Below are 14,400 nucleotides of genomic sequence, written 5' to 3'. Positions count from 1 at the left end.
CCAGAGACCAGACCAGACTATGTGTAGAAACCAGAGACTGTCTGTGGTCCCCCAGAGGTCTATGATAGTAGCTCACATTAGTCCAGAGACCAGACCAGACTATGTGTAGAAACCAGAGACTGTCTGTGGTCCCCCAGAGGTCTACGATAGTAGCTCACATTAGTCCAGAGACCAGACCAGACTATGTGTAGAAACCAGAGACTGTCTGTGGTCCCCCAGAGGTCTACGATAGTAGCTCACATTAGTCCAGAGACCAGACCAGACTATGTGTAGAAACCAGAGACTGTCTGTGGTCCCCCAGAGGTCTACGATAGTAGCTCACATTAGTCCAGAGACCAGACCAGACTATGTGTAGAAACCAGAGACTGTCTGTGGTCCCCCAGAGGTCTACGATAGTAGCTCACATTAGTCCAGAGACCAGACCAGACTATTTGGAGAAACCAGAGACTGTCTGTGGTCCAAACAAGGTCACTGCCGTATTTAGGTCTAGATTACCTTATTTGGAATGTTGATGGAGCAGCTACAATGTTAGCATAACCTAGCACCCATCAATCCAGACTCCATTCAGAAAACAAGCGTTTTAAAAGGTGTTAGCTTGTCGTCTTGCAGAGAGACCTAACAACGCATGAGAATCAGGGTCATGGAGATGGAGTGGAATAACAAGACTCATATTTTTTACTTAAATTACTTACTTACTTACTTACTTAAATTCAATCTTTTTTTATATCTATTTTTTTTTCTTCACAGGTGACCGATGGTTTGTAATGTAATTACCTGCAATCAAAATAACATTGATAATTGAATCCAGCAGAACTTATGTGACTTCATGTTGGTTCTTTCAGACAACCCTCCGCTGTCCACCAAGGTGTCAGTGAGAGTCAACGTTCTGGATGTGAACGAGTTTCCTCCTGAACTGGCAGTTCCTTCAGATACCTTTGTCTGTGAAAACTCCAGAGTAGGACAGGTAGGAGAAACATTCATAAGTGTGAGACACATTTTTAAATTCAAATGGTTATATACTCTCATTAATTCAATATATTTTTAAAATTTTCAATAGACTCCATTTGGATTAAAACTGGGTGTAACTAGACGTTTTTTTCAAATGATTAACTGTATCTTAAATCCTAAAAAACAAACACCTCCAGATAAGATTGACTGGAGAAAGTTACTGGTTTCCTCCCTGATATTTTCCCTGCCGGAAAAGACAACCGGTATGTTTTAAATCCACCAGTCAGATTGTGTCTCTGTTGGTTCTGATGACCAGGTGATCCAGACGGTCAGCGCTGTGGATAAAGACCTTCCTCCGGTGGGCCAGAGGTTCTTCTTCAAGTCCCCCAAAGAGCTCCGTAACAGAAACTTCACTGTTCGAGATTTTGGAAGTAAGTAAGACACAAGCTATCGACATTCAAAGCCATTTATCTCCCTGACTGCTGTCTGAGGTGTATGTGAAGTGTGGAGCAGATGAGACAATGAATAAAATCATTAGCAGGTGTGGAAAGTTTCATGACTGTTGATCTGGTATGATCCAAAGTGAAACTGCATTCCAGACATGTCCATGCCTTCCTGACATCTCTCCTCCTTCCCCTAGTGTGACCGCCTCCTCCTCTCCCTGTGTCCTCTCTGCAGGCTGAAATGAGAGGATCTGGTCAAAAAATAACCAGGTGTGGCTTTTACTTGGAAAAAGTCACAAATCAGTGACATTTCCTCTCGCCAGTAGGTGGCGCTCTGACTGTGAGTCAATATGAGGGACTCTTATCAAGTATGAATTTTTTGGAGCAGATCAGAGAAGAAACGCTGAAGTTATAACAGCTTTGATGCTTCTGGCTAAGGTTCAATAGTAGCGCAGTCATGGCGTCACCCTGGCCACGCCCCTAAACTTTTGGAACATCTTTGGGTAACTTCTTTTCTTTCAGGACTTTCCAACCATATATCCAATTTTGGTATCAATCGGATCAACGGTATAGTCCAACATAGATCAAGTACCACCCCTGTGAATGGCCAAAAATGGCAATTTTTTTGGAAGCTGCCCACATTACTCAATTTTGACGAAAATCAACATGTATGTTCTTTAAAGCTATGTCAACATAGGTTTCGAGTTTCGTGATGATTGGCCCAAAAGTTATGCTAATTGCGTTTTGGTGGCACAACCCTCTTATATTCATTGGCCGATATCTTCTGAATAAAACCATTTTCATAAAATCCAAGATGGCGGAACACTTCGGGAGGCGGACTTTGGTACTCCAAGCGAATGGAGTTACGGTGTGGCGGGGCTGGTGATTGGCCACACTAGGTGGCGCTAGTGAGAAACTCTTGTGGTCGAATGCGAAACCACTACCATATCGTAATTTCCTGTAATTTCTACGCACACACCAATTTTGGTGAGTTTTTTTTAATGTTGAGGCCTCCAAAACGCGAGTTACTTTCGCGTAAGAATAATAAACCGTACGAATACAATAGGGCTTTGCAGCCTGACGTTGTCAGCGCTCGGGCCCTAATTAGTAAATACACAACTGTTTAGTTGTTTGCCAGTATGTCAGTGTGTTACCAACTTGTTTCTGCCACGTGTCCAAAAATATGAGTTATTACAAGTAATACAAAGTACAGCAAAAAAATGCTTTTCTCTTGTACACTGAATGACAAGTGTGTGTGTTGCTCTGGGATGGTCAGCTTTTACAAACCCCTCTGCTGAATTTCCTGTTTCCTGCAACATCTCAAGCATTGTTTTATTTTTGTAGGTTTGTACATATACAGTCGGTATCACAGCTGATAGACTCAGACACATTGGCCTGCAGCCATCAAGAGGAACTGGAGTGTGTGTGTGTGTGTGTGTGTGTGTGTGTGTGTGCGTGCGCGTGTGTTTGTGTGTGCCTTTGCATACCCCATCAAACAGTGGACCACTGCATCAACAGGGGACATTTAAAAATAAAGAAACGAAAACTCAGGGCCACATTGTTTTTTCACACTCCTCCATAGTAGGAATGGCTTTTAGACTATGGAGGACCTACTTAACATTTAAAGGCTACATGCTACTTGTAATAACTAATTTTATCAGCATCCTTTTTTATCTGGTTATTGATAGTAAATCATAGCTAAATAGTTATTTCTGGGTTCCTCCAGCTGTGGTAAACCAGCCGACATGGGTCTTGCTACATCTAGTGAATCCAGTTTGGTGAAATCCACCGAGCACCTCTGGATGATGTCATGAACCCAGACAGGATGGTATTTGGTTTCCTGGTGGATCTGGGACTACAACATGCTGTTTGTATGTCTTTGTTTACTGGTTCTGACTTGTGCTGTTGCCTTCTTGGCCAGGTCACCCTTGTGAAAGAGATCCTTGATCTCAATGGGCTTTTACCTGGTTAAATTAAGGTTTAAATAAATAAATAAATAACAGTAGTGGTGATTTCAGCCATGATGGATGAAACCTGGTTGCTATCTATGTGGAGGGAAGCCCCACCTCCTTCCTAATCAACACAAATGATCCCACGGTAAAAATTAACTTCGCTTTTGGTGTGAATACAGCATAACACTTTGACTTTGCTTATGCTCCCTACATTCAGTTTGTTTCGAATCATTCTTACACTCGAGCGTTGATCAATTTTTCTCAGTGTCACATGAGCCCTCTGTTGGTTTTCAGACAATACCGCTGGCATCGTGTCTCGCCACGCCTTCTTCCCGCAACAGGATGTCTATGTTCTTCCTATTGTGGTTGAAGACAGCGGCTACCCCGCCCAGAGCAGCACAGCCACCCTCACCATCCGAGTGTGTTCCTGCCAGGTGGGGGGCTCCTTGCTGGCCTGCTCCGCAGAGGCCATCTTCCTGCCCGTGGGCCTCAGCACTGGAGCCCTGATGGCTATTCTGCTTTGTGTTGCTCTGCTGATAGGTAAGATCACATACACCACAATACAAACACTGTTCATAGGACTAAAACCAGCACATTACAGTATACATGTGACCATTGTTGGTCAGCTAGGGCTCTGTCTCACACTGTGTTGAGGTGTTAGTTTTTTTCATTTGTCTATTTACAGTGAAATACATTTTGGTTGTGGTTGACTTACTATCAAAGTTAAATTATAGATGTGTGCCTCTACATTGTCTGTTTGTGTGAATGTTTATAGTTATATAGTTATATAGTTATTGATAGTATATACAGCTGTTATGTCCCAGTCTAGGGGTCTAGGACACAACACGAAAAGGCCCCCATCTTCCCCAAGTCCCAAGTGACCACAAACACAATACTATGAGAATAATAAGAAAATGATTTATTTACAAACTAAAGATGATGACAAAACCAGTTAAGTATAAATACAAATAGCTATAGGCTTCAGGGTGGACCAAGGCCAAAACAACAAACATAACGGTTCCTGTCTGGGAAGTAAATCTTACCTAATAAACTGAGGAGAACAGAAATTACACAAAACTTACCTCCCTAACTAAATAAACAGGAGAAAACGATGTTAACAAAACTGGCAGTCCACCCTTACTACTTGAAAGAAACAAAACTACTCAAACCAACAAAAGACTACTCAACAACAAAACTGATACATAAGTGTGGCCGGTTGGGAGAGGAGGAGGATGAGGAAATGCCTGCTGCCCCCGGCGTCCGCCATCTTGGCTCTTTAAATATCAGCTGGGCTTGAGAGCCAGCCAATCGAGTGCAAAGCCTGGAACCACTCCACCAATCAGGACACGGGCACGGCACACACCTATTTGCATACGAGATCAGGGAAAAACAAAGCAAGCACAGTGCACAAACAACTCACGAAATGACTGCAGTCATAACACCCCCACACCCAAGAATTAAACACACCCCTACAGTGTTCAATTCTACGGATCGGAGGAACACCTGGACAACGCATCCGAATTGCGCATCTGAGCCAAAAATACCAAAGGGTTATGGTCAGTAAAAACATGAACAGGCTGTGAACTGGACCCAAGATAAACCTCAAAGTGCTGCAAAGCAAGTAACAGGGCGAGAGCTTCTTTCTCGATCGTACTGTAGTTGAGCTGGTGCCTGTTGAACTTTTTTGAAAAATAACAGACAGGGTGGTCAATAGCATGCTTGTCTTCCTGCAGAAGCACAGCACCTGCGCCACATGCGCTAGCATCAACCTCAAGCTTGAAGGGTCGCGTGAAACAGGGCGCAACGAGGACGGGCGCACTGCACAGGAGCGCCTTGGCGGATTCAAAGGCAGCCTGGCAAGCGGGAGACCAAACAAAGGTCTTCAAAGGACTTACAAGACCTGTGAGAGGAGCCACTACATCAGAAAAGTTTTTACAAAAACCACGATAGTAACCACACATCCCAAGAAAACGGCGCAAAGATTTCTTGGACTGTGGGACCGGAAAATCAATAACCGTCTGCACTTTTTCGGCTAGCGGACACACCTGCCCCTGACCTACCTGTTTACCTAAATAAGTAACGGTGGCCTTGCCGAATTCACATTTCGCCAGGTTTAATGTGAGCGAGGCATCGCGGAGACGGCTGAAAATAAGGGACAGCGTGTGCAAATGACTGGACCAGGAGGAGGAATAAGCAACGACATCATCTAAATAAGCTTCGCAGTTATCAACGCCAGATAACACTCTATGCATCAAGCGTTGAAACGTAGCGGGAGCATTACGCAGCCCGAATGGCATAACAGTGTACTGGAGAAAAGTGTCGGGTGTGACAAAAGCTGATATTTCGGAGGCCCGAGGTGTTAAAGGAACTTGCCAGTAACCTTTTAACAGGTCCAGCTTCGTCACAAATTCGGCGGAGCCTACACCATCGATACAGTCTTCCATCCTGGGGAGCGGAAAAGAGTCGGGTTTTGTTACCGAATTGACTTTTCTATAGTCATTACAAAAACGAGTGGTGTTATCGGGTTTTGGAACCAGGACACAGGGTGAGCTCCACGCACTAGTACTGGGAACAGCTAAACCATGTTCCACCAGATAGCTCACCTCCTGCTGCATCAGGGATCGTTTAGTTGGATTAACACAATGCTGCTTAATGGAACTGTGGCCCTCCACATCGATATCATGAAGCAGGACAGACGTTTGGCGCGGATGGTCAGAGAAAAGCAACAAATTATCCTCGATCAAAGCTGTAATATCTGCACGGGCCGAAACAGACAGATGAGACAAGAAACCTTCTAGGTTACTCAACATCTCCGAATTCCTCAAACGAGCGGCCGGCATTAAACCACTTTTTTCTGCCAACCCATCATCAGCAAGGTGGTACTGAGGAGGAGCAGACACGGACATCACGGGCGCAGCGGGAGTCGACGGAGGATTACTCTCCCTGGAAAAGTAACGTTTCAACATGTTTATATTTGGATATATATATATATATATATATATAGCGCCGTTGTGATGTCATCCGCTAGCTTCTGGACTACAGTTTTTGAAGTCTCAAATTCGGCATTTTGGCCTTCGTCATCTTGGAATTTTTGCAACCAGTGAAGGACCATATTTGGACAGCGGTGGATCTTAAGCTGGTGTGAAGACTTTAACAATGTGAGCTTCATAATTTAAGGTCACCTTTATAGCTAAGTTATCTTGATAGCTAACTGCATTGGTAGCGTGGTAGTGCCGTTAGTGACGTTAGCGAGGCCACTGTCGTATCCTGTCATTCACAGGGTAGCCATGCCCTAAAGCAGGGCTCTTCAACTGGTAGCCCTCGTGTCAATTCCGGGCCACCAATCAAGTTTGACTGGCCCGCCGATCAGTTCTGTTCCCAAAATTAATACAATTTAAAATCCGAAGGAAGAAATTCCCGCAAATAATGGACATTTTGCCACAATAAATCTGTTCTTTTCCTGCACAGTGACAAAAAAGAATGCATAATTGAAAATGTTGTGGTGTCAAAAAAGAGGGTTTTCTATGTCTATGATCTGTGCAGTGTCAGTGTGACAAGAAAGACCAGCATACCACAGAGCAGCAGGTATTTAGACCAGCACAGTTTAAGTGAGGAATATACACAAATCTATAATGTTGTTGTAAGGGCTCGCAATCTTTTGGGAGAGTGGTGAGTGAATCACCTCACTGCAATTAGGTGTGTGTGGCACTGATTGGCTTGATTAAGCTCAGGTGTGGGGAGCCTTCATATACCCTGAGTCTCCAGTGCTCTGTTCTGACTCATTATCTCACCATAAGAGGTAGTGAGGGGTTCTCCCTGTCAGTGGTCTTTGAGTGTATCGCTTTTTCCCTTGTTTCCCTTTTGTTTATCAAAGGTCTCCGAGTCTGCCTTTGCCTTTTAGTTTTGTACCTCTTTTTCTACCTCTCAGGGAAGGAAGATGCAACTTGATACAAAAGAACTCTTGCACTGCATAAAGCATGATAACACTGACTCATGACTTACTCTTGTGGTTGATGCTGTTCTGCTTCCGGCTTTCTTACAGTGCAGACGCTTTTCCTCTTTGCTCTCACCTCCTGCCTGTGATTTTCTGCTGATGTTTTTGCTTTTCTTTTGTGATAAATTACAAGCAGCGGCTCCTGGACACCTATACAACACTATACAACTATACATTATTTGTATATAGCAGGCTATTGCCACAATTTAAAATTTTTACGACCTTCTTAGTACTGCACAAGCCTGGCCTACCGATAGCACAAGCCTGCACTGAGACTTTGGGAGACGTGACACAGAGCTAAAGCTAATTAGTAGCAAGATGCCTCCCTTCTCTGCAGACGACTACCACAAACTTCTACAGAAGATTGCAGTACTGGACATTGTGGGAACGACACCACTCTGCCATGGGTCCAAAACAGTGGACAAGATAATGCTAACACACTGCTAGTTAGCACTACAGAGAAACAGGAGGGCCATGTGCAAGGTAATACATCTCTAAGTTATCTCTGGAACTCTCTTGGTGCTAAGCCTAAAAGTAAATCTCCTCCCAGACAAATGCAAGGGCAATTACCAGGCAGAGCCCAGCGCAGTGAGATTTGTGATGCGACCGGCTGGCCTGCTTTACCATCCCGGCATAGCACCTCTTCAACCCTTGCTCCTAGCAGGACAGGGCCCTGGACAGCTGCTAAAGGTAGGAATAACAACAATAACAACAACTTCCTAAAAAAACATGTGTGCAACCAGGGCCGCCCTGCCTACACGCAGAACACGCACAGTGCGTAGGGCCCCACGATCCAACAGGGGCCCCGTTTTGCACAAAGGAGGCGCATATGCACAGCCGTGGGGCGCGCTACTAGATCAGCTGTCAGCAGGAGGCAGGAGAAGAGAGAGAAGGAGACACCTTTTTTTTTTTTTTTGTAATCTGACACCGCGCCGTCACTGCAATGATTGACAGCAATCGATCTGACCAATCACTGGTCAGATGCGCATACGCTGCAGGCACTTGTCAAGCAGCTGCAGGTGAAGACGTGATGGCTTCGAAAAGAACCTACGAGTCAGGCGCGAGCAAGAGGGGGGAAAAAAGCAAAACAAGAGGAAACTCGTGCTCCTCTCGAAGGTGGGTATTTGTTGAAGTTAGTGCTGGGCCGTATTAACGGCGCCGTTAACGCCGGTAACGCTGTTAATGGTGTTAACGGCCCAGCACTAGTAAAAATGTAAAACTTTGTGGCATAAGCAAGCACTAAACCTCCATGCACAGCACAGCTGCTGCTGCTACTCAAGAGGTAGGAGGAGAGATGCTAGCCTCCAGTCCATTTAGCTAGAGTCTAGATGTGGACTGTGGTCTGGAGATGAAAGTAATTTTTCAGCGGCCCTAACCATTTATTAAATGTCTTGTTAACACCTTTGTCTGCATATGCATTCACCTCTGTTGAAAGGCAGTGGTACATTTATCAGTTGTTGGTCGTATTTCGGCTAAAGTTTATAATCTATTTTATCACCACACAAGGATTTGGCTAATGTTATTTTAATTGATGTAAAATGTCGCCATCTGTTGGTGAATTTAAACTATGACAGGCAGCTTTGGAGGAGATATTAGAGATAAATATTGATAGAAATGAGTGTAATTGATACTTTTGACAGATGGAACTAAATTTGAATGTAGCTACATTTTTAAATATCAGTCAGTTTGGTACTGAATTAGTATGTTCTAATTATGTTCTAGTATGTTGGTCCAATAATGTAAGACAGGAAATAAACGAGCTGGCTTATTTCAGGAAGTAGTGGAGCTGTGCATAAAGCCCATTCAGTGTGAATTTATATTTATATTTTTGTTCTTTGTTCTTACTAATAAAGGTTGTCAAGTTCAATGGCATTTCATTATACTGTCGTTTTGTACCTAATATACATTTGGGATTTGGGAGGGTCGGGTGGCGGTTGAACATAGGTGGGCACCCTATGTGCAACATGGTGTTTTTCACCGTTTGGTGCTCAGTCACGATATCCATGATTTTTTCTCTCATGTCAGACACCATGTCCTTGGGGAAGCATAAAACTTTGGTGTTTTTACTGCAAAAGCATCTCACATATTTAACAGCAGAGTCACCCACAATCAGAGTCTCAGGCCCAGTCGCTTTCCCTGTAGCCTTTTACTCTCCGAGTTTCTTTCATCTCGTTCTGCTCTTACCCTGTTTTGAGTAGATGAAAAAGTATCCAAGTTGTTGGACGGGGATCCAGGATCCTGCAGCAGGGGAGCAAATCTGTTCTCCAGTTGCACACAGGGCTGTCCCTGACCAAAATGGGGCCCTAAGCGAAAATATTTCTCCATGGAGAAATGCCACGTTGTAAGAACAGAAAAAAGAGTGTCGGAAAGCTGAACGTAGGTGGCGTAAAAAAAAAAATCTCCAGGTTCACTATATCTATAAAAGACTTGGGGCCCTAGTTTCGTGGTGCAGCGCAGGGTGGCGGAGCCGGCGTAATGCAAGTTTCGACCCGCGCAGCCTTGCGGACGGTCAGTTTGGCAGTTGGTGGATCGCCTGCGCCAAGATGGGTGTGGCGGCACAGCAGGGGGAGGCGTCACAGATTCAGCTTGGCGTAGCGGAAGTTTCGTGGCAAAAAGCCTCGCCGAGACTGCGCTGAAAGCTCGCCAGCTCCAACCTGGTCTACTTTCGGCGCAAGGCGTAAATTAAGTCCATTCATTCAATGTGAATCACAGCTGGCGGAGTGGAAGTTGGGCTGACGGCGCGCAGTGCGTACACGTCACCGAGACCTCACAGGCATGTTTCCACAGTTCCAGGCACATTTAAATGCAATAAATAATCACAACAAACACTATTTTATGCAACTAATTGAATCAACACGTGAATTTATATCTATATAGATTGTCCCGTCACATCTGACGTCAGATCAAAGGCGGATGGCACGCGTAACGGAAACTCAGCCTCTCGGACCAAAACATCTCCCTCTCTCTCTCCTGTTTTTTTATAATATCGGCATTGTTATTATTATGATACGCACGCACAGCGCGTGATACGCGTGGTGGGAGCGGTGGCGCTGCTTCTGTCATCGGGTTGTCAAGTGACGGATCTTGCACTGAACCTCCCCTAACGCATTAAAGGAGAGGAGAGGAGCTCATTTGATTGGTGAAGATCTGAATCGGCTGTATTAATCCCAGTCCACGCCTCGTCTCCTCCTCGTCTCCCACTCACGCCTTCTTCTCCTTCCTCTATCCCACTTGCGCGGGTGGGCGAGACGGGAGGTGTGCCTGCGCGAGCCTGCGCGGTGCACAAAACTTGCAAAGTCCAGGCGGACACACCCCGTCGGCATGGCGCAGGTGCGCTGAAAGCTGACTGCGCCTGGTCTACGAAACTAGGGCCCTTGGACTCTACAACCTGGAACTGAGAAATGCAAGGCGATCCTTCTTCTCGGACATCATTGCCAAAAACAATAACACACACCTTGTTTGCTACTGTCGACAGGCTAACAAACCCTCCTGCGTCAGTAGCCCCTGAACTGCTTTCCACCAGGGCCTGCAATGACTTTGCCTCCTTCACAGAAAAAATCCAGAAAATTAGGCAAGCAGTCAGCGCCTCCACATCAGGTGCAGGACATGTGTTGTCCATGTGTCCATTCAAGGTCAATTCAGAAACCATGGCACAATTTCATGTGCTTACCCATACAACCGTGGAGGACATCAGAAACATCTGAAATTATTTTGTGTCTATAGATAATTACACATCTGAGCAGGCAAAAATTACATGTGGAGTTCCCCAAGGACCCATTCTGGGGCCTCTTCTGTTCAATATCTACATGCTTCCAGTTGCCCAGATCATGAAAAACAGCAAAATATGTTACCATAACTACGCAGATGATACACAAGTTTACATAACAATATCACCAGGGGACTATAGTCCAATACCAGTATTGATTAGATGCATTGAGCAAATCAATAATTGAAAGGAGCAGAATTTTCTCCAATTAAACAAAGACAAAACTGAAATCATTGTTTTTGGAGCCAAGGAAGACTGGTCAAAAGTTAGCACCCAGCTTCAAGCGGTAATGCTAAAAACCACAAACAAAGCCAGAAACTTAGGTGTAGTCATGGACTTGGACCTGCAATTCAACAGCCACATTAAATCAGTTACAAAGTCAGACTACTATCACCTAAAGTATATATCAAGGATTAAAGGACTTATGACTCAGCAGGATTTGGAAAAACTTGTCCATTGTGCATTTATCTTCAGCAGGCTCGACTACTGTAACAGTGTCTTCACAGGTCTCCCTAAAAAGTCCATCAGACAGCTGCAGTTAATTCAGAACGCTGCTGCTCGAGTCCTCACTAAGACCAAATAAGTGGATCACATTACTCCGGTACTCACATCTTTACACTGGCTTCCTGTCTGTCAAAGAATTTTTATTTATTTATTTGATTAACCTTTATTTATACAGGTAAAATCTCATTGAGACCCAGGGTCTCATTTACAAGAGAGAATTGACTTTAAAATACTACTGTTGGTTTACAAAGCTCTGAATGGTTTAGGACCAAAATACATTTCTGATTTTCTGCTTAGCTACGAACCATCTAGACCTCTCAGATCGTCTGGAACAGGTCTGCTCTGTGTCCCCAGAATCAGAACCAAATATGGAGAGGCAGCCTTCAGTTTTTACGCACCACATATCTGGAACCAACTTCGAGAAAGCTGCAGGTCTGCTGCAAATCTCAGCTCTTTTAAATCAAGACTGAAGACTTTTCTGTTTGCCGCTGCCTTTCAGTAAACAATACTATCTATGAAGTTATTATGTTGCACTGTATTTTCTATTCCTTGATATTCTTGTTTTTATTTATTTTAAATTTTTAAAGTTTAAACTTTATTTTATTATCGGCTTATTGTAATGTTTTTTTTCTCTCCAATGCTTTTAATGTTTTATGTTGCCCTTTTGTTGAAAGGTGCTATACAAATAAAATTGCCTTGCCTTGCCTTGCCTGATGGTGCATCTGTGGTCCAGATACTGAATCCTGGTACAGAAAAGACCTCCCAGGACCATGCAGACAGAGGGAAGTGAATCAGGACACGGGTGATTCAAACCCCTGCACTGGAAAGACTTCCTACATGTTGATGAGAACAGAATTGTTTTGATTCCTCTGCCAGCAGTCACTTGCATCCCAGTGGATGATGAAAAAGAAGTCCACGCAACTCATAGGAAGATGGTGCTCTGCTCTCCCCATCCAGTCTGACTTGAGGAACCTCACTCCGGGTTCTCACTGGGGAGCATACATGCACTTGCTTCTGCATGTGTCGTTGCTGCTCAGAAGGGTTGCTTCTAAGATGACTATTCATACTGTAGGACGCGGTCGTTTAGGAGGATAGAGCCAAAGGAAATGTGGATTGCTCTTGATACAGGCACCAACTTCAGATACATTGGGGTTCATGAAATGGTCGACAATCTGGATCCAAGTACCTGTGCCACTTTCCCATTGTTCCATGCACCACCCAAAGGCTGTGAATGTGTATAAATGAGTCATGATGTCGTGATGCCATCAGCGTATGAATGTTATGTGGTGCCCGCCAGGTAAGGATGGGGAAAAAGGAATGTGGGCAAGTGATTGATGGTGTTTACATCGCCCCCTGGCATGCAAGAGCAGCGGGGCACTTTTTATGCTCTCCCTCCGCACAGGACCATATAAGGAGTTCCGATGAGGGAAGCGGGCTCACCTGTGCGGCGAAGGCACAGCTGGACAGTGTTGGCGCAACAAGGGGGGCGGAGATAAGAGGAGGAAATGATGCCCAGAGACGCTGGAGAAGCTACGGCGAAACGTTGGAGAGGTGAATGTGGAGAGTTACAGAGAGACCAAACCAAGTGCTGTGTATGACCTCCTTAGGACGGAGAACCCTGCTGGCTGCCCGACCCCCTGATCGTCTGAGAACCCCCCTGTGTACCGACCCACGCCTGCCTGACCGCCCTTCCCCCTGCCGAACCCTGGACCGTAGGACTACCCGAGCCCGGACACCGAAGCCCACACACGCCCAACGACGCCGCTTCATCGGCCCCCGGACCTTCGCGCCCCTCCCGATGGCGCCGGCCGTGCGCAACCACAACCCAGACGGCCACGAGGACCTCACGGCGGCACCCACGCTGCGCAGCTCCAGCCCCATTTCATTAAGAAACTCACCAGAAGCTGATTGTAGTGTGGACAGTGATTTCTTTATTGATATTGGTCACGTGGCATCCCTCCCCACACCCGAGGGTGCCACAGTTAGTAAATGGGTAAACAGACTGAATGTAGTTCAAAAGCCATGAATAATTGAAAAGACTAGAAGAGCATAGAAATGCATTTACTATGACGAATATCACCTTTACATTCACATTTTTGTAAAAAATTGTGAATGTTACTGTTACTATTTTTACCAGATAATATTTTGAAGTGTGAAACAATTAAATTATTTTTTGGGGAAATTCATTTAAATTAAAAAAGGTAAAGCACCACAGGACTGCATGGTGGTGTAGTGGGTAGCACTGTCGCCTCACAGCAAGAGGGTTAGGATTCAAGTGCAGGTTTGGGTTTGGGTTCCTTCTGTGTGGAGTTTGCATGTTCTACCCGTGTAAGCGTGGGTTCTCTCCGGATTCCTCACACAGTCCAAAGACATGCAGGATGTCTGTCTCTACATGTCAGCCCTGTAATAGACTGGTTACCTGTCTGTCTCTACATGTCAGCCCTGTGATAGACTGGTTACCTGTCTGTCTCTACATGTCAGCCTGTGAATGACTGGTTACCTGTCTGTCTCTACATGTCAGCGTGAATGACTGGTTACCTGTCTGTCTATGGATGATGGATGGATGGACGGACATCAGCACAGGGGCAATTGTATTTCCTTTGGCATTTACAAAGTTTCTCAACATAACTTTGTGAGAGATACTTTTTGGGAGAGATAAACTGTGTCCACAAGTGCAATGAAAAATTGCACAGGGAGATTAAAATACAACAAAATTCTAAAACAAACCAAAACATTACAGGGTCATTCATTCAATACCTCCAAAAAATCTGTCCAAAAGGACCTTGCATATCT

The 14,400-nt window shown here is 44.9% G+C and overlaps 2 protein-coding genes and 1 long non-coding RNA gene across 3 annotated transcripts in view; 2 read left to right on the top strand and 1 right to left on the bottom strand.

Annotated features, from left to right (window-relative positions):
- LOC311012815 overlaps positions 1-14,400 on the bottom strand; it is a 347,190-nt gene that overhangs the window by 234,757 nt on the left and 98,033 nt on the right. The window lies entirely within an intron of this gene.
- Positions 1-14,400, top strand: part of LOC311012405 (uncharacterized protein) — a gene marked incomplete at its 5' end in the record, with an annotated part of 61,693 nt that overhangs the window by 19,841 nt on the left and 27,452 nt on the right. The gene's annotated exons all lie outside the window — the stretch shown is intronic.
- The window catches only part of LOC311012785 (cadherin-12-like), a 103,330-nt gene that overhangs the window by 82,486 nt on the left and 6,444 nt on the right, over positions 1-14,400 (top strand). The window contains exons 10-12 of the mRNA XM_084008432.1: positions 843-964; positions 1,265-1,379; positions 3,638-3,883. Coding sequence (XP_083864558.1) covers positions 843-964; positions 1,265-1,379; positions 3,638-3,883 — 483 coding nt within the window. The remainder of the gene's footprint in view (positions 1-842; positions 965-1,264; positions 1,380-3,637; positions 3,884-14,400) is intronic.

Source organism: Eutrigla gurnardus (assembly GCF_963514095.1).
Source record: "Eutrigla gurnardus genome assembly, chromosome: 4".
NCBI lineage: Eukaryota > Metazoa > Chordata > Actinopteri > Perciformes > Triglidae > Eutrigla > Eutrigla gurnardus.
This window is presented reverse-complemented; position numbering and strand designations above follow the sequence as displayed.